General features: G+C 37.0%; 1 protein-coding gene across 1 annotated transcript in view; it reads left to right on the top strand.

Moving 5' to 3' along the window:
* The window catches only part of LOC128984939 (lysyl oxidase homolog 2), a 103,243-nt gene that overhangs the window by 64,559 nt on the left and 11,973 nt on the right, over positions 1–26,711 (top strand). The window contains exons 6-8 of the mRNA XM_054404311.1: positions 5,461–5,712; positions 5,908–6,020; positions 22,842–22,990. Of these exons, the coding sequence (XP_054260286.1) occupies positions 5,461–5,712; positions 5,908–6,020; positions 22,842–22,990 (514 nt within the window). The remainder of the gene's footprint in view (positions 1–5,460; positions 5,713–5,907; positions 6,021–22,841; positions 22,991–26,711) is intronic.

Raw genomic sequence — 26,711 nt, 5'->3', positions numbered from 1 at the left:
ACTTGGAATTTAATTTTGTACTTAAGTTGGAGACAGACTGTGAGTGATGTCTTATTGGGCCCGTGTCCCAGACCCAGTTCAGCCACTAAACATATATCAGTACAGTTCCATTCTTCTACTGTTCTTTTACTCATCCCTTGCTTTGCTTGATACTTACAATTCACACAAGCCTATGAGACCCAAAACAAGAAGCGGTCCCATGTAGCACAGATGGTTGGGCCAACGTTGGTAAATTGTGGAGCCACACAGTTGGCCAACGGTAGAAATGTCACCTCTTTAAACTGTTTTCCAACCAACCATTGTCCAACAATGGCCCAACCATCCAAAAATACTGATGGCCAACTAACCATAACACAACTCACAACTGATATCCAACCAACCGTTTTATTTCACACAAAAAAATAAAGATTTAGTATGTAAAGCATAATTATTAGTTGAGAAAATTGATTAAATAGTTCATAAAAACAAATTTTGAAAAAAGCTAGAACAAAACTTTTTTGCCCAGTCGGGTCTCAAACCCGGTCCTTCGACTTATGAGCCTCTTACTTTACCTCTGAGCTATTTGTGATTGTTGATATAGAGAGTTTTCAAGTGCTCAAAGATGTGTGCTCCCGCTATCTCCGCGTTCCGCCACCTCCAAACCCAAATCTGTCCCGCCACCTCCGAATTCTTGAGTGACCCTTATAATCCCGTCACTGCCTGCGTTGGTAGCTGTAATTGCATCCACGGCCCCGTGGATGGAAGATTTAATGAAAATTCAACCCGTGGGTTAGGTTAGGTTAGGTTAGGTTAGGTTAAGTTAGATTAGGTTAGGTTAGGACGGAAAGTCTTAACGCAAGTAGTAACCGAGGATTATAGGGGTCACTCTGAAATTCGGAGGTGGCGGGACACGGAGGTGGCGGGACGCGGAGATAGCGGGAGGTAACCCTCAAAGAGTAGTCCGCAGTTGCAATGGTCGCAATACTTAAAACATTTTTGATGCTACAGTATAATATGATTCTGTTAATCTGTTTAGGCATCAAGTGTAGTTAATATATTTTTTTTGGAGTTAGAGAGGATAGGTACTGGTATTTGAATATAGGCTAGATTATTTAATTACCGTTAGATTATCAATGTTATTATAATTGACTGTTATATGATTAATTAATCTTTCCCCTTAAATTGTTGCAAATAAGTTAAAGAATATTAATTAAACAAAATTTGCATTATTATAATTATGTTGTGAAAGCTAGATCCAGAGAATGAAAGTCGTGTAAACTCAACTATGGACCATCAGTATCTTTTGTTGGTCCAACGGAGTGAAAAACGGTTGGACAACGGTTGGCTTAATGTATTATACCCAGCAATGCATATTAATGTATTTCATTAACAATGAACCAATAGCCCAGTCAATAAATGTTTTTAATCGCAACTAAATGGTGGAAAGTTGGATTTTTTATATGTGATAGAACCACATGAGAGGTGTATTTTCCCAAAAGTTCCCACTTCTACCCCTTGAGCTTTCCCCCCCACCCCCCTCCAAACATAGAAATTGCAGTGTTTTACTTAATTGATCATAACTCGAATGCTATGTAAGCTATTGAGCTGAAATTTGTTTTGTTTTATTTGTGCTTAGTTTTCCTACAACTTTTGTATTTATAACATTTTTCTAAAACCAATACTTAGGGAGATATAAAATTTAAACTTCGTTAAAAGCTTTGTTTCAGAGTGCAAAATTTTGTTTTCTCTATTTATACTTTTAAATAGAAATAATACGCGAATATGGTAGAAACAAAAGTTTTAGTACGTTTTCAAGGTTTACAAATATATTATTGGTTAGTCATCTTGGTGACCGGGTGAAGAGCTGGGCGTCGGCAAAGAGAGCGCGTGCGGGCTAGTTGAACACTTCTGCGCTGCGTCATCGCATCTAGCCCAGCCAATAAACGCACAAACTGCCTTTTTTCGTACTAAATAGTGGAAATCAGAATTTGTTATATGTGATGGAACCACTTAAGACGTGTATTTTCAAAAAGTTCCCGATTCTCCCCCTTGAGCTTTCCCCCCCAACCCCTTCCAAACCTGGAAATTACAGTCGTTCACTTTCCTGGAGATAATTAAAATTTTATGCATGCCATCGTAGTGAAATTTGATTTGGATTATTTATAATAAGCTTATCTACAATTTTTGTACTAAAGGTTTTCTTTAAAAACTATATCCAAAGAGATTAGGCATTTTAACTTTTTCTTATAGCCTAATGTTTATGTTTTATAGTACACAATTTTGTTTTACTCTCTATATTTGTTTCAAATAAAATACGCAAAATGTGACAGAAACAAAATTTTAGTATGTTTCTTAACGTTTATAAATATTTATTTGGTTAGTCATTTGATAAAACTAATGTAGTGTGGGCGAGGCAAATACAGCGCGTGCAGGCTTCTTAAAGCATCCGCGTAGCCCTGCCCTTCGATGCATAATAAGGACCGGCACCGCTAAGTTCTCAACTGTTTCATACAAATCCTAAGACTTCCTAATTTGTAGCCTACTTTACTACCAAAACAATCTGGTTCCAAGCTTAACCGTAACTAAATGAACGCGGTCAGTAAAAGGTTTTCGTCGACCCACTAATCCTTGATACAAACTGCGTCCTATCGTTGATATGTCCCTCTCTTCACGCTTCCCACTAGCAAGGGTTAGCTTTCTGCTCTGCCATGAGTTGTAAGCCTGTGTTAAAATAATATCACGAACAACGTAGAAAACTGTTCGTATTATTTATAAGCCATTTTAAATCATGGTAAGGAATAGAAATTAAAACCAGCCAATGTCAACTAATTGTTTTAGGCCTATTAAGTCTATATAGAGATTTTAAAACACTTAAATAAGCGCCTACCACAAACCAATAAAGAACTATTTGCTGATTAATTTTTAAGATAACCAAGATTAGAGTCTCTAAAAATTATTGATCTCGACCACGTATTAGTGCCGTAAAGCAGATTCGTAATACATTGCTGCAAATTTTTACGAAAAAAACGCAATTTGATTGACACATCTACACAATATGTTAAGAAAGGAAATTTGAATAATCTGTCTGTATGTATCCCGTAAATAGTCTTGCCTGCATGTATAGGGACACAAATATACTTTTTTACTTACTTATTTATAACTTTTGGATATATGCCTTATTACATTAATTAATTGGAAAGTAAATAAAAGAAAATAGTCTAATAGCCTAACACTTAAAACATAAATTTATACTTATAATGTTACTCACAATACTGTAAATATACATAAAAGATGGTAAGTGGTGGTAGATTTCGATTCGACACTCCAATCATCCTCAGACCCATAGCCGAATTGGGTCATCTCATCATTGGGTTCAGTATGTTTCTTACCCAGCTTTATGTAATGTAATATTTATCCATGTATATTATTGTCAATAGGTGTAGCCGTTGACAGAAATAATTAAATAAATTATTAATTCAAATGAGAAACGAGTTAAAACTAACAATAAATTTAAGAAATGTACAAATGATTAGGTTTCATATAATTAGTATTTTTTGCAGTTTACTGTTTAGATCTTTACTGACCACGAGTAGCAGTTAGTATAAATTTTGTGGAACAAAGCGAGTCTCATTGGGGATGGATAATGGAAAGCACATTGTAACGTAAGAAAGAGCAAAGAGTACGTTTATAGTGGTTTTTAATGTGTTTATTATGCCTAGTGTTGTATACCCCAATCTATCATACTTCCGTTGGTCAAAGATGAAGAAATCAAGTATTACAAGTATTGCAAGTATAACAAGTAAGTAGGTAGAGATTAATTTATCTGAACCAAAACTGGTTATAAAAAAGTAAATGATTGGGTTCCGTCTAAATAATAATTGTTTTTGCTGTTCACGGTTAAGCTTGGATACAGATTGTTTTGTTTTGGTAGTAAAGTACAAAGTACAAAGCCTTAGCATTTGTTTACAACCTTTGAGAACTTACAGTACTTAGCGATGTCGGTGCCTACGACGCGACGCATCGACGGGCGGGGCTGCGCTGCGCGGATCCTTTGAAGAAGCCTACACGCGCTATCTATTTGCCGACGCACCACACTACATTAGTTTTTTTCAGATGACTAACCAAATATATATTTATAAACGTAAGAAACATACTAAAAATTTTGTTTGAAACATTTTGCGTATTTTATTCGGGAAAATATATAGAGATTAAAACAAAATTGTGTTCTCTAAAACATAAACATTATCAAAAAAAGTTAAAATGTTATATTTTTTTGGATATAGTTTTATAAGAAAATCTTAAGTATAAAAGTTGTAGATAAACTTATTATAAATAATACAAATCAAATTTCACTACGATGGCATGCATAGAATTTGAATTATATCCAGTAAAGTGAACAACTGTAATTTCCAGGTTTGGAAGGGGTTGGGCGGGGGAGCTCAAGGGGGAGAATCGGACACTTTTTGAAAATACACGTCTTAAGTGGTTCCATCACATTTAACAAACTCAGCTTTCCACTATTTAGCTACGAAAAAAGGCAGTTTGTGCGTTTTTTGGCTGGGCTAGATGCGATGACGCAGCGCAGAGGTGTTCAACTAGCCCGCTTACGCTCTCTTTGCCGACGCCCAGCTCCTCACCCGGTCACCTAGATGACTAACCAATAATATATTTGTAAACCTTGAAAAACGTACTAAAACTTTTGTTTGTACCATATTCGCGTATTATTTCTATTTAAAAGTATAAATAGAGAAAAACAAAATTTTGCACTCTGAAACAAAGCTTTTAACGAAGTTTAAATTTTACATCTCCCTAAGTATTTGTTTTAGAAAAATGTTATAAATACAAAAGTTGTAGGAAAATTAAGCACAAATAAAACAAAACAAATTTCAGCTCGATAGCTTACATAGCATTCGAGTTATGATCAATTAAGTAAAACACTGCAATTTCTATGTTTGGGTGGGGGGGTGGGGGGAAAGCTCAAGGGGTAGAAGTGGGGACTTTTGGGAAAATACACCTCTCATGTGGTTATATCACATATATAAAATCCAGGTTTCCACCATTTAGTTGCGAAAAAGGGTGTTTTATTGCATTCATTGACTGGGCTACAATGTTGGTTCACAGTTGTAAATATTGGTTGGCCCAACTACGAGATATACAGTTGGACAACGGTTGGTTGGTTGTGGAAGCTCCAACCAACCATCGACCAACTGTCCCACAATTGGCCAATTTTGGCCCAACCATCTGTGCTACATGGGGTGAATGAAATAAAATAAGTTTTGTGGGGAAAAGGCGGCTGTACCGGTAATTTTTGAGTTTTGGAAATTTTAATGTAGGTAATATCTTTGACTTAATACCCAATAGTTAATCAATGGTAAAATTTTAGTTTTGGTCCAGGAATTTACCTTATAAGGTCGATAGAGGGTTCAGGGACACTCCATAAATACAAAATATTTGGTAAAAGTATTATATTGTGTTCTGCAGCCTGGGGACTGATATGTGGAGATGGCTGGAGTCTGCTAGAGGCATCCGTGGTGTGTCGTCAGTTGGGTTACGGGTTTGCCAGTGACGCTCTACAAACAAGTTTCTTTGGTGGGTCGAGTGACGACATCGTCATGTCAGGAGTGGAGTGTCGGGGCAATGAGTTCAGCTTGGCCCACTGTCTACATGATGACATGGAGACTCTGTCTTGCCCAGGAGAGAGTGACAACATGGCTGCTGTCGTCTGCACCAGAGGTAGGTCATGAATCATCCTAAAAAAAATCCTGAAATTAACATTTTATTACATTCATTATTTATAAGCCCATCAGTTTTAACAATAAATAGTGATCTGGGGAAGCATTGCCTTCTATTTATAGGCATGCCAACTTAATCAAAACGTTTGTTTCCTGTTTTGGCTGTTTTTATTTTAATTTTCAATTTATTTACCAGAAATGGCAGACCTAGTGATTGATGCAGAGGAGATTGAGCGTACAACGCATCTTGATGACCGACAAATGTACTTCCTACAATGTGCTATGGAGGAAAATTGCTTGGCATCAGAGGTGTGTAGTAATCTTCCTTTCTATCCATCTGTAAATAATAATTTTAAATTATATCTTCACCTTTTATTTATCAATGTTGAAGCGAAATTTAATTATGCTCTGTCTTAAATTCTTAATGCGCTGTGTTTTAATTTTATTTGTCAAATAATAGATAATTAGTATAGGCCTAATGAAAGTACATGGACATTGAACAATGTCATGACCCAGTGGCTCAGAGCCCACATTATTATAGTTCTTCCAAGTAAAAATAAGCAAGGAAGATCCATGATCAACTATCTCTACATTCCCTGCAAGAAGCCAATAGATATAATAAACCCTTGGATTAGTACAACTAGTAAAATAAAAGTAGAACCTCACTAATCCGACCTCCGATGGTCAGACTCCTCGTTTGGTCCGAGCATACCACCAACACAATTAATAGGCTTCCGCTAACATAACCGGTACAACTCAGGACATACAATTATTTTAATTGTATTAGATTTTAATTCCGTAGAAATTAAAATCTCTGTATTTGCAACCGACAAAACAAACTCCAAGAGACTTAATGATTTCACCGGTATAAGTTTTCATCTCAACAGCAGTTTTGAAAAGACGCTTATTTTCATGTGAAAATCACTGTAAGATATTGAGCTTAAGCGCCTGTATCAAGTTCCATTTTCAGTATATTTCCCTCAATATCCACATATACAGGGTGAATAAAAAGTCAAGACCCCCCCCTCTAATATTTTTCCAAGTAAATATACAGAGATATCCTTTTGGTGGTCGAGCAATCTTAGCAGGAAGTTTCATTTTATCATTTTGAAACTTTTGAGTGTCCCCCCAAAAGGGGGGATTTGGGGGGCAACTCAAATATTTTAAATGTAAACCCCCTTTAAGTGACACCTCATTTTGAAGTGTTTACAAAAACTTAAAGAATGGTGAAAACTAAAGGTCGCTATCTCTTCTCTATCCAAAATGACAGCCAATATTAACAATTTTACCATTGATTTTCCACAACATTTGACAGGCTACCATTTTGGATAGAAAAGAGATAGCGACCTCTAGTTTTCACCATTCTTTAAGTTTTTGTAAACACTTCAAAATGAGGTGTCACTTGAAGGGGGTTTACTTTTAAAATATTTGAGTTGCCCCCCAAATCCCCCCTTTTGGGGGGACACTCAAAAATTTCAAAATGATAAAATGAAACTTCCTGCTAAGATTGCTTGACCACCAAAAGGATATTTCTCTATATTTACTTGGAAAAATATTAGAGGGGGGGTCTTGACTTTTTATTCACCCTGTATATTACAAACTTATCACTTCATGATGAAGTTGACGCCATTGTATAAATCTCGTGGAACGACGAATGGTTATCCTCAACATCAATTAAATTTCATTTTAGTTCCTTGTCTTTCCCAGTTTTGATCTCATTCTACTGCTAGATAAGCAAACTCTTGTAATATGTCCAATCTTATTACATTTTCGACAGAATTTATTCTTAAATCTGCAAAAATTAGCCTTATGCCGTTCACTGCCACATCTGTAACACTTGCCTTTCAAATTTTCAAAAGAAACTATGGTTTTGTTTCCCTTGAATGCACTTTGTTTGGCTTGGTAGCCAGATTGCAGTCGTTTAATGTTAACTGTGTCTTTTAGAATTGTATCTTGATTTTTCAAATTCATTTCACAACTTTCCGATTTAGATTCTTCTTTGTAAATTGCAGTTTGCACCATTTCGTTGTAAGAAATTTTGTTATCTTATTCTTGAAGATGTCTAATCCTAAATCCTAATTATTCCATTCTTCATTTAATTTTCTCTCAACCCTTTCATGCATGTATTTATAGATTTTGAAATATGTGCTTATTTTCAGGTTTAGAATGTTAAAATAAGCTGAAAACCATTTATTTTTTATTTTTTACATTATTTTATTTTTTTTACGATAGGTGGGTTCGTGACGTTCCCACTGTGCAATTGTAATTCTCTGAATAGTACTTTGTAATATTTGACTGTTTAGGACATAAAAATAAACTAAACAGTTTATTTTGAAATTTTACCGTATTTAATCATATTTGTTACTTTATATGGGTTTTATAGAGTCCGTGTACAATTATTATGGTACTAAAACAATAGGAAAAAATCATGTACGTTAGAAAGAATGTAATATAAAAAATTGGAAAAATCATGTACATTGTTGGAAAACATTATTGATGATAGAAAAACTTATATAAACTAAGTCTACTTTTTATGGTACTCTAGAAAACAGTTTTTCTTCTCATTCAAGCATAGTGCTACATCACAGGTTGTACACTTCCACCTGGAACGGTGCTCATGTTCTTTTGTGGAGCAGTGAGCACATCTTCTCTGGCCATTGTTCGCACATCTTGTAGGCATATGAGCGCACTCAGAATACCTTATTTCTTGAGAGACGATTGGCTTGAACTTGTTTACAGGAGGCAATGAGGGGCGCCTTCCTCTTGTCTCTCCTCTTAGTACCCCGATGAGAGCTCTTGATACACTTAGTCGAAACTCTTTTAGAAGTAGAGGTTTTCCCATGTCTGTGGAATTTGAGTTGAATATGACCAATGCATTGACTACTGTTGTATCCAAGAAGTGAAAGAAAAGTCTATGCCACCACTTTTTTGATTTTCTGTCGATGGAGCAGATTTTAGCATATCAGCCTTGTCTACATAACCCATGTGGTTGTTGTAATCCTTTACCAAAGAAGGACAATTCACCACTTTTATTGATCCGTCATGCTGCTTCCTGTTGACGGTGCTTCGTTCATTTGGGTTGTGGTAATTAGACACGAAATTTATTCCTTTTTTGTCCTTCCATCTTACAGCTACAATTCCTGTTCTTGTTGACATGAAAGAGAATTCGCCATGTTCCATGAGTTTACCGTCTGGAAACATTCATTAGGGAAAAATACTCTGTCGTAATTTATAGTACCACATGCTTGAATGTGGTTCTGTTGTAGGTAAATCATCAAAGGAATTGAGTTGAAAAAATTATCAAAATACACTCTGTAATTTTTTCCTATTAGTTCCGTAGTCAGGTCTGTGACAACTCTTTGGCCCAAGGCTGTTTCAACTTTGTTCTGCTTCTTCCCTTCGTATACCTCGAACTTCGATACATATCCTTTATCATCAGCCCTCACCCAAATTTTGTAACCACGCTTTGTGGGTTTATCAGGCATGTACTGCTTCAAAGAGCATCTTCCCTTGAAGGGGACCATGCTCTCATCGACCGATTGGTATTCAGATGGGTAATACGAGGTTTTGTAGGATTCTGAGAGTTTGTTCAAAAGCGGCCTGATTTTATAAAGTTTATCATAATCAGGGGAACCTCGAAGGGGCATATCATTGTTGTTGTTTATATGGAGATTGTTCAGCATCCAACCAAATCGGTTTACAGACATGGCTGAAGCTATATATGAATCTCGAAGCTCAGGCATAGAGGACCAATAATCTCTGTATGATGGCAATTTCTTTATCCCCATGAGAATATTTATTCCAAGAAAGACTTTCATTTCTCTTTTGTCCGTTGGGTTTCTAAGAACACCACCCTCATTTTGCGTTGCATAAATGTTGGTTTGATATACTAACAGTTCAACTAACTCATCAGTAAAGAGAGCTGAAAATGCATCAATGGGATTTTCTGTTTCTACCTGAGGACCTGTAAGTTCATGAAAATCATATTGTATATTTGGCTCAAAATATAACTCTTCCCACTCAACTGTTTCTTCATAAATCCTTGTAGCGAGGGGTACATCGTTTTCAACATAACCATCAGCTATAACGTCTGGTTGAATGGGTGTTTGATTATCAAACCCTTCTTCTGGTTCGGGTGGTTCTCCATGGATTTGGGCTGCATCAGGTGGAACTTCTACCACAAAAAGATATTCTTCTTGTATTTCCATTATCAGGAAAAAATTATCAAGAATTATCAGGAATTTCCATTGGTGCTGTAAAGAAGTGTTTTTAACTCCCAAGAGAATTTTTGAGGTTAAAGATACAAAGGTACTCGGAGACATCGAAATGACTCCAATGGAGGGGAGAGATGCTCCGATGGGGGTGGTAAGGTACTCACCCCCACCTCTTGGGTACCATTCGACGGGTACTTAACCAGGGTGTTGCTACGCACCATAAAGCTTTCTATAGACTTTTCATTAACTTAGGCCTACAAAATTCCTATGGCTATTAAGTTAGCCCACATTGAACTCAAAGTCATTTCTTTCTTAATAAAGATAATTCCTAATTTGTGTTTTATTTCTGTCTAATAAGGTAAGTCATTGTCTTAATCTTATAATTATGAATTATTCTAAGAATAAATAGATTTGGTAAGTTACAATATATAATTTATTAATGAAATACAAAAGATAAGTTATTGGTTGAATTAGCTACAGGGTAAGTTAACAATGGTAAATTTTCAAAATGGTTGGGTTCCAAAGTGGGTGAAAAGATTCTCTAGGCTTAGGCCTATATTGGGTTGGTTTCTTCTTAAGTACTAATTAATATTCAAATAGATGACCTCTTAATCTCAGGGAGGGGTGGTCGTGCCGGTTCGAATGATATATTAGGCTTCTTTAAAATGTAGATAATTTAATTTAGTTATTGTTCTGAAATAAGTTAAGCTAGGTTCATGATGCTATTAATATAATAATGTTAATGTCCAAAGAAAGATTCCAAATGGTTTCACTGAATTTAATGAAATAAAATAGAATTTGAAGATTAAATTTTGAATAAAAGTTCAATTTGAAATATATATATATCTTGATGAGTTAAGTTAATTTGGCCTATTAGGCTATGCTGATTAAATGTCCAATGAAGATTAAATTTGTCCTTAGTTAAATAAGATGGATGATGGTTACCAAATTTGGAGTGTCTGTCTTCTTATAAATTTGTACTCTTCAATGCACTTGTCCAATACTTTTGGATGATGAGAAATTTAAATTTTAGGGATTTACTTTGGGATTATGAATTTTAGTTTAAATTAAACACAATTTCCAATAGAATGATGTTCACACTGTGAAGAGTTGGCAGGATCTGGGCAGAGGCAATGGTAGAAGCTCAGGAAGTCCATGTCCATTGTTGAAGTGATGTACAGCTGGTTAATTTACATGAATGACACTTGCCACAGTAATTTTGATTTTCTTTGGATAATTTTGAAAAATGATACTATATTTAAGATGTTATTACTATATTGCAATTTTCTTACAATTATATATTATTCTAAATAAATGATTATTGTTGGTTTTTTATGAGTACAGGATAGGTATGGTGAAAATTGGCATAAATATTATATTGTAACATAAAATAGGATGATGTTTCTGTGGGGTGATGGGATATTATATAACATTTAACAAAATTGGATAAAATAACACATTAACAAGGGGAACAAATTAAATAACTGATAACACATTATCAGGGGCATTAACAGACATTATGAGAGAAAATATACAAAATAAAAGAGAAATTAATGTTAATGATGAATGAATGACATGTAATATTACAAATTATCCCCACAGAAATCTGTATGCTATGAAATTAAATACAGATTTCGACAAAATATGAAATGGAATCATGAATCATTAATATGAATGATACTTAAAGATAGGTATGAATAACATTAAATGATTGATTTTCTGGATGATAGAACATTGGGTGATAATACAACAAAATTATAATATAAATTAACAAATGTGTAGGACAATAACATTAAAAGGGGGAAAATAGAATAGAGTGTTCATGGCCTGGCATGGGAAGAAAGGGATATTATGGCTGTTGTTCCATACTGTTCAATATCAAATAACTTTATTGTTTCTTTGTTATTAAGGAGATCACAGTTTATTAGTAAGTGAGTATTATTTATAAACTTTATCACCTGGGTATCAGTTTATGGAAAACACAATTTGTGGGGTCACGCACTCGCGATTAAGGTCCATGGCACAATTTGGTTAGAGATGATGATGCACAAAAGTATATTGATGGATGAAACACGTTATGAAATTTATTAATATACAATGCCTTCGAAGGTAGGGTCATCATTATCTATCTCGTCGATCACAGCTTCTATTGCTCGGGTTGGTTCCAAATATTTCTTAAGGGCTGATATATGGTAGGGGCCGTATAAAACATCTTCATCTTCTTTAGTTGATATTTATTTAATAAACTGCTTAATGTTTCACGTTCTTCTGCGGTTATGTGCCTATTTGTTGCTAGGGAATTATCTATTTCTTCTTGGGTTAATGTTTCATCTTCGATTGGATCTGTTTTTCTATTTTTGAAGTTATTTATTGTGCTATTAAATTTATTATATATTGGATCATCGTGATATACATCAAACGTTTCATCATTAAAATATTCATAATTTGGCCTATGGCTATCATTAATTATTAAGTGACATATTTGTCCCTCTTGGTTGCACATACAAAACTTCAAAGTAACATTGTGATTATTTATCTGCATATCTATTTCATTTGTGTTGAAATTCAGATCTATTTTAAGATTAGACAAAACATCTACACCTAGTATTATAGGTTTTATTAGATTTGGTACAATAAGATATTCCAATGGCAAGGTGTGTTCTGCAATTGTGGTGGGAACGTAAATAATTTGAGAGACTCTTTTATATCGCTCATTTGTAGCAGTTTTGATTACTGTATTATTAACTGGAAATTCTTCAAATGGTGAAATTTTGGATTTGTTTTCATTGAACCAGGATTCTGATATACAAGTTATTGATGAACCAGTGTCGACTAATGCGTTTGCTCTAATATTATTAAGTTTGATGCTAATTTCTGGGCAACTTATTTGAGTGAAATTTGGAGATTGTTTATTTTCTGAATCATTTTCTAATAAGAAGTTCTTATCGCACATTATACTTTGGGATTGAAGATGATTTATTTCATTACCGAGACTTTCATAAATAGGCGCTGTAATTTTAGAGTTAACTAATGTTAATTGACCCTCTCGGTTGTCGCTTACAGCGCCGAACCGTTTTCCTGTATATTTGGTGCAGGATGAGTTTGTGGCTCGTAACTGTGTGTTGATTGGTTGTTTGGAGGAGCAGTTGGCATGTAGTTATTTTGTCTCATTACTGCGCAGAGCTGAGCTTGTTCTTGGGTTGGGTGGTTTCTGTAGGTCCGTTGGTTGTTGTCACCGTTACGTGGAGGATATCTGTCTCGTTGATATGGTTTGTTTTCATGGTTTCGGTCGTAATTAGGATGATTGTAGTTAGGACGGTAATTTTGATGATTTGGATAATTTCTGTGTTGGTGATTGTTGTTGTATGAACTGTTGTGATATGAAGGTATCTTGGGTTGGTACGCTCTCTGATTCTCGTAGCGGCCATTTTGAGGATAGGTGTGTGGTTGTTGATTTGGAGTTGTCGGTCGGTTGTTGGATGAGCTGTTGTGATTCTGGTTGTTGGTGCGTGTCTTCTTTGGTCCGTCTTTGAGGTCTTCACGTTGTAGAAGTCTTTCTAATGCACGTACGGTGGTGATGTTTTGTACATTGATGCAGTCTTGTACGATGGAGTCAAATCTCTCTGCCATCAGTGTCACGATTTCTTCTTCGGTTAGGCAAGGGCTCATAGATTGGAGTGAAATTACACGTTCTGTAAGGTATTCGCTGCGGCTTAGGGTACCATTTGACCGATATTTTTCTGATTCAATTTTGGCTCTTAAGCTGCGTTGTACTTCTCTTGACCAGTATTTAGCTTCGAATTCGTTGGAAAATTGTTCCCAGGAACTTAAGTCGGTCTTAACAAGTTGTAGCCATCTTGAGGCGGGACCTTCGAATGAAGTTTCTAGCAGGTCTTTGAGATATTCAATCGGGTCATAATTGCTGTTTCGCTCAAGTCCTCTGTCGTAATATATTTTCAATTTATTAAGATATTCTTTTGGGTTGCCACTTCGGCCGTTGAATTTTGGTATTTGTCGGTCTTTCTCTTCATTTCCATTGCATATAATTTTGATTGGGCCTTGGAAGTTTTCAAATGTTTTGCTCTGTTTGAGGGTTTCCACTTCTTGTTCACATTTAGTCAGATTTTGATTTAAACTTTGGATTTCAGCTTGCTGAGATTCTAAAGTTTTGTTTTGGATGGTGAGTTTTGGGAGAATTTCGTTTTGTATGATGGTCAAATTAGCTTTAGAATTCTGTTCGGATTCTTGCGTGGTTCGTTGAGAAAGTTCTTCAATTTTTTGGTCAAAATTCTGTTCATGCATTACCAATTGTGTTTTGACAGCAGATAGGATGTCATTTTGTCTCTGTTGATTTTTATTATCAGATATTGATTGTTGTTGTGTAAGATTATCAATCACGAATTGACGCATTTGATCTTGTGATTCATCAATTTTTTGTGTGAGTTTTTCATTAAGTTTAATGATTTCCTCAGCTTGTGTTGTCTGAGTGATCTTAATTGAGTTTATTTCGATCTGGAATTTATTTTGACTTTCACGATTTTCTGAAATTTGAGTTTCTAGCGCGTTTCTGCAAGCTTGAATTTCTAGGCTATTAGCATCAATTTTATCATTGAAGCTTTGAGTGAGTTCAACTTTTAATTCATTGAGTTTGCTGTTGATTTTACTGTTAATTTTAGCATGGGATTCATTAATTTTGCTGTCAATTTTAGCATGGGATTCGTCAATTTTGTTGCTCAATTTAGTGTCTAGTTTAGTCATGATGGCAATTAAAGTATTAATATCTGATGGTGCAATTAGTGTTGATGTGACAGTTGCTGTTGCACCGACAGTTGCACTAGGGTTGTTCCGTTGCCGTGTTGTTAGGTCTGGGTGACGTTCGTCGGCGTCGGCTATATTCGGTAACGATCGGCTGTGTTCGGGTGCGGGTGTCTGAGTTATTGATCCGCTAATGTGACCTTGGCTATCACCTGGCATTTGGGAAACATTCAGACTTTGTTTACTGGACAGTTCAGTGGCAACATTTGCAAACAGACTTGTAGGAATGGGGATACTAGTGTCTGATTGGTCCATGGACTCGTTGCTTTCTTCCTCTGTGTGTTCTGATGTCTGCTGTGGATGTGTTTTTTGTTCTGTGTCCATGCGTGTGATGTCATCAAGATGGCGACCTTGTTCTTCAATCTCGCTCTCGCTGTCTGTGTTGTAGTCGTAATTTGGGTTTAGGTTAGAATTTTTACGGTTGGGTCTTAAGGGTGTTTGGTCGCAAATTTGCATGTCTGATTTTTTGTTATTGTTTAATTGTACTAAAAATTAGAGATACAAATATATAAGAAAAAATTTTTTATTTTGAATATTAAGCGAGATATGGAGCTTGAAAGTAGTACATTTTTAATCTTTGGTACCAGTTCACAGGGAGAATGGGTAATGCGATTCTCACCAAAATTTGCATTCAGGTGTGGAAAAATAAGATAATAATCACTAGCTATTTAAAATTAAAAAATTAAAAAAAAAAATTTTTTTATATTTTTTATAATTTTTTTAAAAAATTAAAAAAAAATTTTAAAAAAATTTAAAAATAGCTCTTTGTTTTTGGGAAAAATGTATCTGTATGTTGGAATAAAAAAAAATGTGATATGTTAACTCGTTTGGGCTGTGAATTCGTACCTTTGATGCCTTGCGCTGTCGGAGCACTACTCGTTGAGAGTTTGTACACTAACACCGGGGCTTTAGAATACTTTAACATCACGTAATTATTAACATCCTTTAACATTGAAAGAATACGTTTATCGTTGTATTCTAAAGCCCCGGTGTTAGTGTACACACTCTCAACGAGTAGTGCTCCGACAGCGCAAGGCATCAAAGGTACGAATTCACAGCCCAAACGAGTTAACATATCACATTTCTTTTTATTCCAACATACAGATACATTTTTCCCAAAAACAAAGAGCTATTTTTAAATTTTTTTAAAAAATTTTTTTAATTTTTTAAAAAATTTATAAAAAATAAAAAATAATTTTTTTTTAAATTTTTTTAATTTTAAATAGCTAGTGATTATTATCTTATTTTTCCACACCTGAATGCAAATTTTGGTGAGAATCGCATTACCCATTCTCCCTGTGAACTGGTACCAAAGATTAAAAATTTACTACTTTCAAGCTCCATATCTCGCTTAATATTCAAAATAAAAAATTTTTTCTTATATATTTGTATCTCTAATTTTTAGTACAATTGAACAATAACAAAAAATAAGACATCAAATTTTTGACCAAACACCCTTAAATTATAACCTTTCTCGGCCATGATTAATTATTGTACTAATTATGCGAATTGTGCGTGATTAATTAGTGTTTTGTATAACGGCTTTGTGTTGTTATTGGGGTTGGGAATATTAATTACGGGACGTACAATACAATAGGCTATGGGTTCTTACGATCTAGTACAACTTAAGGTTAACTTAGCTTAAATCGAAAATTGCAATATTTTATGACTACCGTAATATATCATTCGAAAGCCGACACGTTGGGTCGCCAAATTTGCTACGCACCATAAAGCTTTCTATAGACTTTTCATTAACTTAGGCCTACAAAATTCCTATGGCTATTAAGTTAGCCCACATTGAACTCAAAGTCATTTCTTTCTTAATAAAGATAATTCCTAATTTGTGTTTTATTTCTGTCTAATAAGGTAAGTCATTGTCTTAATCTTATAATTATGAATTATTCTAAGAATAAATAGATTTGGTAAGTTACAATATATAATTTATTAATGAAATACAAAAGATAAGTTATTGGTTGAATTAGCTACAGGGTAAGTTAACAATGGTAAATTTTCAAAATGGTGGGGTTCCAAAGTGGGTGAAAAGATTCTCTAGGCTTAGGCCTATATTGGGTTGGTTTCTTCTTAAGTACTAATTAATATTCAAATAGATGACCTCTTAATCTCAGGGAGGGGTGGTCGTGCCGGTTCGAATGATATATTAGGCTTCTTTAAAATGTAGATAATTTAATTTAGTTATTGTTCTGAAATAAGTTAAGCTAGGTTCATGATGCTATTAATATAATAATGTTAATGTCCAAAGAAAGATTCCAAATGGTTTCACTGAATTTAATGAAATAAAATAGAATTTGAAGATTAAATTTTGAATAAAAGTTCAATTTGAAATATATATATATATCTTGATGAGTTAAGTTAATTTGGCCTATTAGGCTATGCTGATTAAATGTCCAATGAAGATTAAATTTGTCCTTAGTTAAATAAGATGGATGATGGTTACCAAATTTGGAGTGTCTGTCTTCTTATAAATTTGTACTCTTCAATGCACTTGTCCAATACTTTTGGATGATGAGAAATTTAAATTTTAGGGATTTACTTTGGGATTATGAATTTTAGTTTAAATTAAACACAATTTCCAATAGAATGATGTTCACACTGTGAAGAGTTGGCAGGATCTGGGCAGAGGCAATGGTAGAAGCTCAGGAAGTCCATGTCCATTGTTGAAGTGATGTACAGCTGGTTAATTTACATGAATGACACTTGCCACAGTAATTTTGATTTTCTTTGGATAATTTTGAAAAATGATACTATATTTAAGATGTTATTACTATATTGCAATTTTCTTACAATTATATATTACGAGAGGTCGTCCAGTGGTCGAAACTCGACCAAAAATATGTAATGTACTCACTTCTCTATTTTCACCCCACACTGTAAATAAAACATGTGATTGGAGTTTCTTCCATTTGTTTTGATTTCCTGTTTATATTTCGTTGTTATTTCGTCACCAGCATGGCAACGCATAAGATCCATGTTAATTTTTTCAAATCTTTAAACTCATTTTTTGTGCTTATCTTTGAGCCTATTTAAATTTATAAAGGGATTCTGCACGCCTACAGGAAAATAGCTTTCTAACGGTATGCGTAGATTTTCCCTACGATGCACACGAGCTGAGAAAAAAGGTTTTAAAGAAACATGCTTGCCTATTAATATATAGATAGATTCTAAATAAATGATTATTGTTGGTTTTTGATGAGTACAGGATAGGTATGGTGAAAATTGGCATAAATATTATATTGTAACATAAAATAGGATGATGTTTCTGTGGGGTGATGGGATATTATATAACATTTAACAAAATTGGATAAAATAACACATTAACAAGGGGAACAAATTAAATAACTGATAACACATTATCAGGGGCATTAACAGACATTATGAGAGAAAATATACAAAATAAAAGAGAAATTAATGTTAATGATGAATGAATGACATGTAATATTACAGTGTTTGGCACCGAGAAGTCAGTTGACTCAGTTGGGCCTTCGGGCCCGACCCCGCCGGATGGGCGTGCTGAGCCACCGGTGTGGGGCCTGATGGGCGTGTTGAGCCCCGGGCACCGTCGGACGGGCGTGTTGAGCCCCCGACACCCTCGCATGGGCGTGTTGAGCCCGCGAGACACCTGATGGGCGTGCTGAGCCCCGGGTACGCTGAACGGGCGTGTTGAGCCCCCGGCACCGTCGGACGGGCGTGTTGAGCCCCCGACACCCTCGCATGGGCGTGTTGAGCCCGCGAGACACCTGATGGGCGTGCTGAGCCCCGGGTACGCTGGACGGGCGTGTTGAGCCCCCGGCACCATCGGACGGGCGTGTTGAGCCCCCGACACCCTCGCATGGGCGTGTTGAGCCCGCGAGACACCTGATGGGCGTGCTGAGCCCCGGGTACGCTGGACGGGCGTGTTGAGCCCCCGGCACCGTCGGACGGGCGTGTTGAGCCCCCGGCACCCTCGCATGGGCGTGTTGAGCCCGCGAGTTACCTGACGGGCGTGCTGAGCCACAGGTACGCTGGACGGGCGTGTTGAGCCCCCGGCACCGTCGGACGGGCGTGTTGAGCCCCCAACACCCTCGCATGGGCGTGTTGAGCCCGCGAGCTACCTGACGGGCGTGTTGAGCCACGGGTACGCTGGACGGGCGTGTTGAGCCCCCGGCACCCTCGCATGGGCGTGTTGAGCCCGCGAGACACCTGATGGGCGTGCTGAGCCACAGGTACGCTGGACGGGCGTGTTGAGCCCCCGGCACCGTCGGACGGGCGTGTTGAGCCCCCGGCACCCTCGCATGGGCGTGTTGAGCCCGCGAGTTACCTGATGGGCGTGTTGAGCAACGGGTACGCTGGAAGGGCGTGTTGAGCCCCCGGCACCGTCGGACGGGCGTGGTGAGCCCCCGACCTCCTCGCATGGGCGTGTTGAGCCCGCGAGACACCTGATGGGCGTGTTGAGCCACGGGTACGCTGGACGGGCGTGTTGAGCCCCCGGCACCGTCGGACGGGCGTGTTGAGCCCCCGGCACCGTCGGACGGGCGTGTTGAGCCCCCGGCACCCTCGCATGGGCGTGTTGAGCCCGCGAGTTACCTGATGGGCGTGTTGAGCCACGGGTACCGCTGGACGGGCGTGTTGAGCCACCAGCACTGTCGGACGGGCGTGTTGAGCCACCGACACCCTCGCATGGGCGTGTTGAGCCCGCGGGTCCGTAGTCGTAGGTGGAGGGGAGGACTTTGGAGTCCCCCACCACCTTTAAAGCATATACATAGGTATACGCTAAGTGTTGAAGGAGTTTACGTCGGACTGCAGACCGAGTAGACTGCCTAGAGAGTGCTAACTTCTGAGCAAGTGACGCCAGAACCGTCTCCAGTGGAGAGCAGTAGCACATTAAACCGGCCCAGCTTGACTTCTGTGCTTGGAAAGTCAGAACCGTCTCCAGTGGAGAGCAGCAGCTAGGGGACCGAGGATTCCGGGGTGAAGGTGCCAAGGATCTAGACCGCGGACCCACACGGATATCTTTTAGGAGTGTCGTAGACCACCGGGCCAGTAAGGGCGCAAGCAAAGACTTGATCCAACCTCTGCCCAACCCCTGAATACGAGCCCGGAGACACTGCCTGGTAGGAGGACTACGGACCCAGGATCAAGACTGTATATAATATTGTATATATAAACATATGTGTTAGGATAAGGATATCAGGGAATAAAATGGAAGTTTGAGATACCCAGAGTCTTTCACTTATCGACCCTTACCACCCTTGATAAGGTCTAGTGCTCTGGAGGAAACTTCCTCACAGTGCCCAGGGTAGGACTATGTCCTGGGCTAAGTCCAAGAAATCATTGTTTTGAAGCAAAACACCATCTTCTGATACAACATAGTTACCCACAATGTTGTCTTGTAAGCTGGCCACATCTGCTTCCTCTTCATCCTCTGATTCTGGACCGGAAGGTATGTCAGCTGTTTCAGTTGTACATTTCATAAAAAGTGATTCTTAGTAAAATAAAACACATATAAGTCTTTCAACTATATAAAATTATGTTGTACAAGTAAGCATGCAAAATGCTCAGTGGGTTCATAGTGAACCCACTTACATTTTATCAATTTTTTCCAACATTTACAATAGTATCATCATTTCACATAATAATTCATTATAAGATATCACTAAGGAACAGAAAAAACATACTATACACACCTTCTTTTGTTATTTCGAGTAGTTTGAACCAAAAAATTACAGCTTGACGTAGCAGCTTGCTCAAGTAGCAGCAACTGTCACTAACAAGTGAGGTTGTCCAGTAAAATAGTGAATATTGACGTAGTATCTATGAAAATCCGCTAGAGTGAAGCTCTAGTCACTGCCTGATGGTGGGATTACACTTGTCCCACTGTGCAAGAACTAGTAATAAAAGAAAAATAAGGTGGGATCACAGTGATCCCACCGTGCTCTAAAGGGTTTTCATGAACTTACAGGTCCTCAGGTAGAAACAGAAAATCCCATTGATGCATTTTCAGCTCTCTTTACTGATGAGTTAGTTGAACTGTTAGTATATCAAACCAACATTTATGCAACGCAAAATGGGGGTGGTGTTCTTAGAAACCCAACGGACAAAAGAGAAATGAAAGTCTTTCTTGGAATAAATATTCTCATGGGGATAAAGAAATTGCCATCATACAGAGATTATTGGTCCTCTATGCCTGAGCTTCGAGATTCATATATAGCTTCAGCCATGTCTGTAAACCGATTTGGTTGGATGCTGAACAATCCCCATATAAACAACAACAATGATATGCCCCTTCGAGGTTCCCCTGATTATGATAAACTTTATAAAATCAGGCCGCTTTTGAACAAACTCTCAGAATACTACAAAACCTCGTATTGCCCATCTGAATACCAATCGGTCGATGAGAGCATGGTCCCCTTCAAGGGAAGATGCTCTTTGAAGCAGTACATGCCTGATAAACCCACAAAGCGTGGTTACAAAATTTGGGTGAGGGCTGATGATAAAGGATATGTATCGAAGTTCGAGGTATACGAAGGGAAGAAGCAGAACAAAGTTGAAACAGCCTTGGGCCAAAGAGTTGTCACAGACCTGACTACGGAACTAATAGGAAAAAATTACAGAGTGTATTTTGATAATTTTTTCAACTCAATTCCTTTGATGATATACCTACAACAGAACCACATTCAAGCATGTGGTACTATAAATTACGACAGAGTATTTTTCCCTAATGAATGTTTCCAGACGGTAAACTCATGGAACATGGCGAATTCTCTTTCATGTCAACAAGAGCAGGAATTGTAGCTGTAAGATGGAAGGACAAAAAAGGAATAAATTTCGTGTCTAATTACCACAACCCAAATGAACGAAGCACCGTCAACAGGAAGCAGCATGACGGATCAATAAAAGTGGTGAATTGTCCTTCTTTGGTAAAGGATTACAACAACCACATGGGTTATGTAGACAAGGCTGATATGCTAAAATCTGCGTATGCCATCGACAGAAAATCAAAAAAGTGGTGGCATAGACTTTTCTTTCACTTCTTGGATACAACAGTAGTCAATGCATTGGTCATATTCAACTCAAATTCCACAGACATGGGAAAACCTCTACTTCTAAACGAGTTTCGACTAAGTGTATCAAGAGCTCTCATCGGGGTACCAAGAGGAGAGACAAGAGGAAGGCGCCCCTCATTGCCTCATGTAAACAAGTTCAAGCCAATCGTCTCTCAATCGGCTTACGCAGATTATGATCTATCACACCTCAATAATACCCCCGCCGCAGCAAACCTGCAGACTAAGCGAATTTCCATTTGCCTGATTGGATTTAGACTAAAATGTCTCCTTTAAAAATATCCTAAAAATATCACATTTGTTCCCTATTTAAATAGAATCAGTTTAACACATACTTAGGTTTGCTGCAACAGGGAGGGTAAAAGTGTTTTTTTTATGTAAAATGTTAATAGTTAGTAAGAAATAAAAACATTTTCCAAATTTGGGCAAAATATGTTAATAAACAAGCACACTACAACGGTTTACTTATTCTCCATAAGAATAACATGGGAATTTTAAATTAAAAATTTTTTGGAATTTTCTCCGTAACTATTAGGCGCATTATAACGCTTCAATATACTAAATTATTTGTTTTTTTAAGCTCTACTAAATAGTTTGGAAAGAAATTTCAAAATTTTATGTTTTTTGGGTCAAAAATAGGAAAAACCCATTTTTACCCCATAAAAGCCCCCATAAACCCCTGTTCCCATGGTCCGATCATGCTAGTTCGCGAACTCGTTCGAATAAACGTAGGTTTACACGTTTGTACCAAATTTCATCAAAATCGGATCATTTTTGCTCGAGTTATCGCGCTAACGGACACACACACACACATATATATATATATATATATATATATATATATGAATTTGAACGGATGGTGTTTTTGGCCTCTAGGGACCTCAAAACGAAAAAAAAAATCGGTCCCGGGTCCAGGTCTTACCATGAGTACTACGGTAATAGCTTATTCCCTATATGGGAAATTCGCTAATAAAATCAGCAGCACCCTTGCTCAGACACATTACTAGTAACACTTATATTTACCCTGAAAGTGTTGGTTCCAGGCTTACAAGATCCAACAGGAGCAGCCCTACAGTTGGCACCTGGAGTCCCGGAGACTTCTCAGATTCACTGCGAGGATCCTGAATGCCGGAACAGCAGACTTCCGTCCCTCTGTGCCAAAACACCTCTGGGAGTTCCATCAGTGCCACATGTAAGGCTTGTTCCAGCAACAAGTTAGCTGAGTGTCTGTTGTCAATGCTTGATCTAGCATCCGATATAATATAATTTATAGTTGTGTAAACAAAGGGAATTGAGTTTGATGGTTTGATCTAATGTCAACAGATAGCACCACCGTTCCCAAACTTTAGCCCTTAACTGTACTTAAGTGATGTCCTTTCTTAATATTTTGAGACGCATTTGCATATCTACGTGAAAATACCTTTAATTTGACACCTCAAACGTTAAAATCCGTCATGCCGTTATCGAGTTATGACTGTGAAAAGAAAACTGCTTGCGTATTAGCAAATTTCCCTATAGGGAAGTAGCTATTACCGTAGGTCTCATGGTAAGACCTAGGCCCGGGACCGATTTACTTTTTCATTTTGATGTCCCCAGAGGCCAAAAACACCATTCGTTCAAATTTATATATATATATATATATATATATATATACTTTTGTGCCCACCCGGTTTGGCAGTCAGTGCGCTGGTAATTTACTCGGTGTGGCAGTCACCCGCCCGAAAGCCAGTCAGCTCTCCCATAAGCCAGTCAGGTATGGCTTCCCGTGCACTTTATACGTATGAAAACAGCAAACCGGTGCTGCTGCCTGTGTCGATAAGCGTAACTGCAATACCAATGCGGAGACTGTCTCATCGTGTGTTCTATCGTGGAGTAGTGTAGCCAGTACGGCACCCTACCCTACTTTGTAGCGGTAAAACCCAGCGGTTTGTAACCTTCGTTTACTCCTTGTTACTATTTGTGTTGGGATAGTGATTAACTACGTGTTAATGTTTAAACATGTTCATACTCCAAATAAATATGATGCACCTCTAATAAGGATCGTCGAATATTAATTAATTATAATTGGTTGAATCTTGATCCTACCCGTTCATCATCTCATATTTTAAGTTATTTTGATTTTTTTTTACCTTCAGTTGAAATTTTAGTCAACTTCTCCTTTATACAATATTTTTTATCCTAGTATTTACAGTGTTTCCACGGACCGGGAACTATACGGATTTTCTTTATCTCGAGAAATATACGTGAATCTTGTCCGAGATACTGGAACTGTTTTTTACGCAATTGCGTAACGTGAAGGAGTAACTATTACATATGACAACGATATTATTCTATCTGATAAGAATAACCATGAAACTACACTCGAAAGATAAAATATTTTTATAATAATTTCAATTTTACAAACAAACTATTACAGGAATTATATTTTGGGACGGATGAATGATAAGGAAGCAACAAAAAGTGGTCACGAGTGAAAATAGGGGGGGGAGGGGGGTACAATATAACGAACGCCAGAAACGATTATTTGTTTACTTTTCAGATTCCTTATCAAATCTATCTCTCTATCTCTCTCTCTCTCTCGCTCTCTAACAATGTACAGATTGTGGACTTTACTATTTAAGTTTTCCTGCAATTATTTCAGTTCAATCCCATACCTATCCTTATGGTTTCCTATCCATTATTTTTCAAAATAAATAGTAAAGCAGGTTAAACTATTTTTTATTTTATTTTCTTGAAACCAAACACTCTTTACCATCCGGTATTCTGCAGAGTCAAATGTTTAACACTGTGTTTATAAAAATTGAATGGCCACACAATTTTGTGTTTTATTTTTTTTTACTAATAGTAACTGGGATATTTATATATACCAATAAGTGCTGCAAGCTGTAATAAATGCTGCTGATTAATATCAAAATAAGTTATAATTTATTTTGTATAATACATCGGTCATTGAATACAAACCATATAATGGGTTTTCTATTTGTAACTTTAACTTGCAAATACAGTAGAACCTCGCTTAACTGGAGTCGCATCATCATGATGCCTATATATTATATAACCTCACAAATCCCAAGAAAATGTTTTATTAACTGTGTTTTTCAGTCTTATATTTCGATATGAACGATATATTTAACTATTTACGGTAATTTTTATGTGCAGTAGGTTCCCAATTATTGAAATACTAGCTGTAACCCGCGGGCTTTGCCCCGGTTGGCTTCTTAATTTTCAAGATTATCTCGTTCGCATGGCTCAATCATGTCCTGGTTGAAGTTTGTTCGCTACGCTCACTCACCTATAGGTTGGAGCTCGTTCGCTACGCTCACTCACCATTAGGTTGGAGCTCGTTCGCTGCGCTCACTTGCCTTCAGATTAGCTCGTTCACTACGATAACTCGCCTCCATGTTGAAGTTCGTTCGCTACGCTCACTCACCTTTTGGTTGCGAATTAGCTGTTGTCATAAATGTAAAAGAAATAATAGTGCTGCACCCTGTTGGTAATCCTTGTAACTTTAATGCTATTGAACATCATAGAACAGAACCAACTTGTTTAATTGAAACAGCTGTTAAGATTCAATAATTCCATTTCTCATAAGGTTAACATGGGAAACTCCAGAGCCACTGGGGCGGAGCCCGAAATGATTTTTGAAATAAGAATATGCCTATATGTTAATCGGGAATGTGAGTTATCATCATGCCAAATTTCAGCCCAATCCGACCAGTATTTTTCGCGTTCACTTGTCACAAACATACATCCACACATCCATACATCCATACATCCAAACTTTCCCATTTATAATATTAGTAGGATTACAGTTCATTTAACAAAAATAAGATGGAAGCAAAACGGAGAAATATCGATCAGTATCGTCAAGGTCAACCTATACGCTCGCACCTACAGACTGACAATCTTGCACTGACACTGACATACTGACAATCGTCTGCTTCTGTATGCTGTCACAACACTACAATATTTTGTGGTTGGGTCGTTGGGTGATTAGTAACCATGACAACTTGTGGATGTAGAGAAACCAAAGAAAGAATAGAACAAAGAGAAATAATAAGAGGTGTTTTACATCATTTTTATCTTATTTTTATCATTGTTATTATTACAAGAAAGACTTAAGTACAGTACTATGATTTTATGGTGTTTTATGAGTTATTTAATATTTTTATCCCCATACTTCTGTTCTGAAACATCATGTAGTAGTAGCCTAGGATGACTACGGTATCAGTAGTCTTCTAGTCTACATTTTCATTTTGTTTTGTTCTTTACGTGATTTATTGCTCTACAGTAAGCAAGTTTTGTTTTGTTTGAGTAAGCATACGGTGTAGTTTTTATTAGTAAACCAAAGTTAATGGCTTAACATATCACGGTTGCGCAATACCTATTGTATTTTGACTATGTAAAATGCAAATTTATAATCACGTTAACGTCCATTTATATAGTGTCCCGGAACGGCATTGTTCCTGAGTAAGTAACATATAAATATCATATTTAAACTATCCAGAAGTCCTTAGTTACTCACACGGGGAAAAAAGTTTTTGGCCTAAATCATTTGAAACCTGTACATTACGTATTTTTGGTCGAGTTTTCGACCACTGGACGACCACTAGTTAAAGTTAATTGTATTACAACAATCTTTATAGTAAGCAATATAAGCTTGAATCGGACTTATCTGCCTTCAGCTAATCCATCATATGATAGTACGTTAGAGAGTATGCCCATGCTGAAGTTTTACTTATACTTGAAGAATGACTTAATTTAGTACCAAGAAATAAATCACACCCTTACATACACTGTGCTGTTTTAATTCTGTGTAGTTGATTGCTACTGTATTAACCTGTGATCGCATATTAATTCATTCATTAGGAACGTATTTAAAAAAATACTACTTTTATTTTTTTTATTTCTAT

This window comes from Macrosteles quadrilineatus, unplaced genomic scaffold, assembly GCF_028750875.1.
Source record: "Macrosteles quadrilineatus isolate MER2022 unplaced genomic scaffold, UCM_ALF_1.0 Scaffold_1__1_contigs__length_201487025, whole genome shotgun sequence".
NCBI classification, from domain to species: domain Eukaryota; kingdom Metazoa; phylum Arthropoda; class Insecta; order Hemiptera; family Cicadellidae; genus Macrosteles; species Macrosteles quadrilineatus.
The sequence above is the reverse complement of the archived record's forward strand: the minus strand, read 5'-3'. Positions and strand labels throughout refer to the sequence as shown.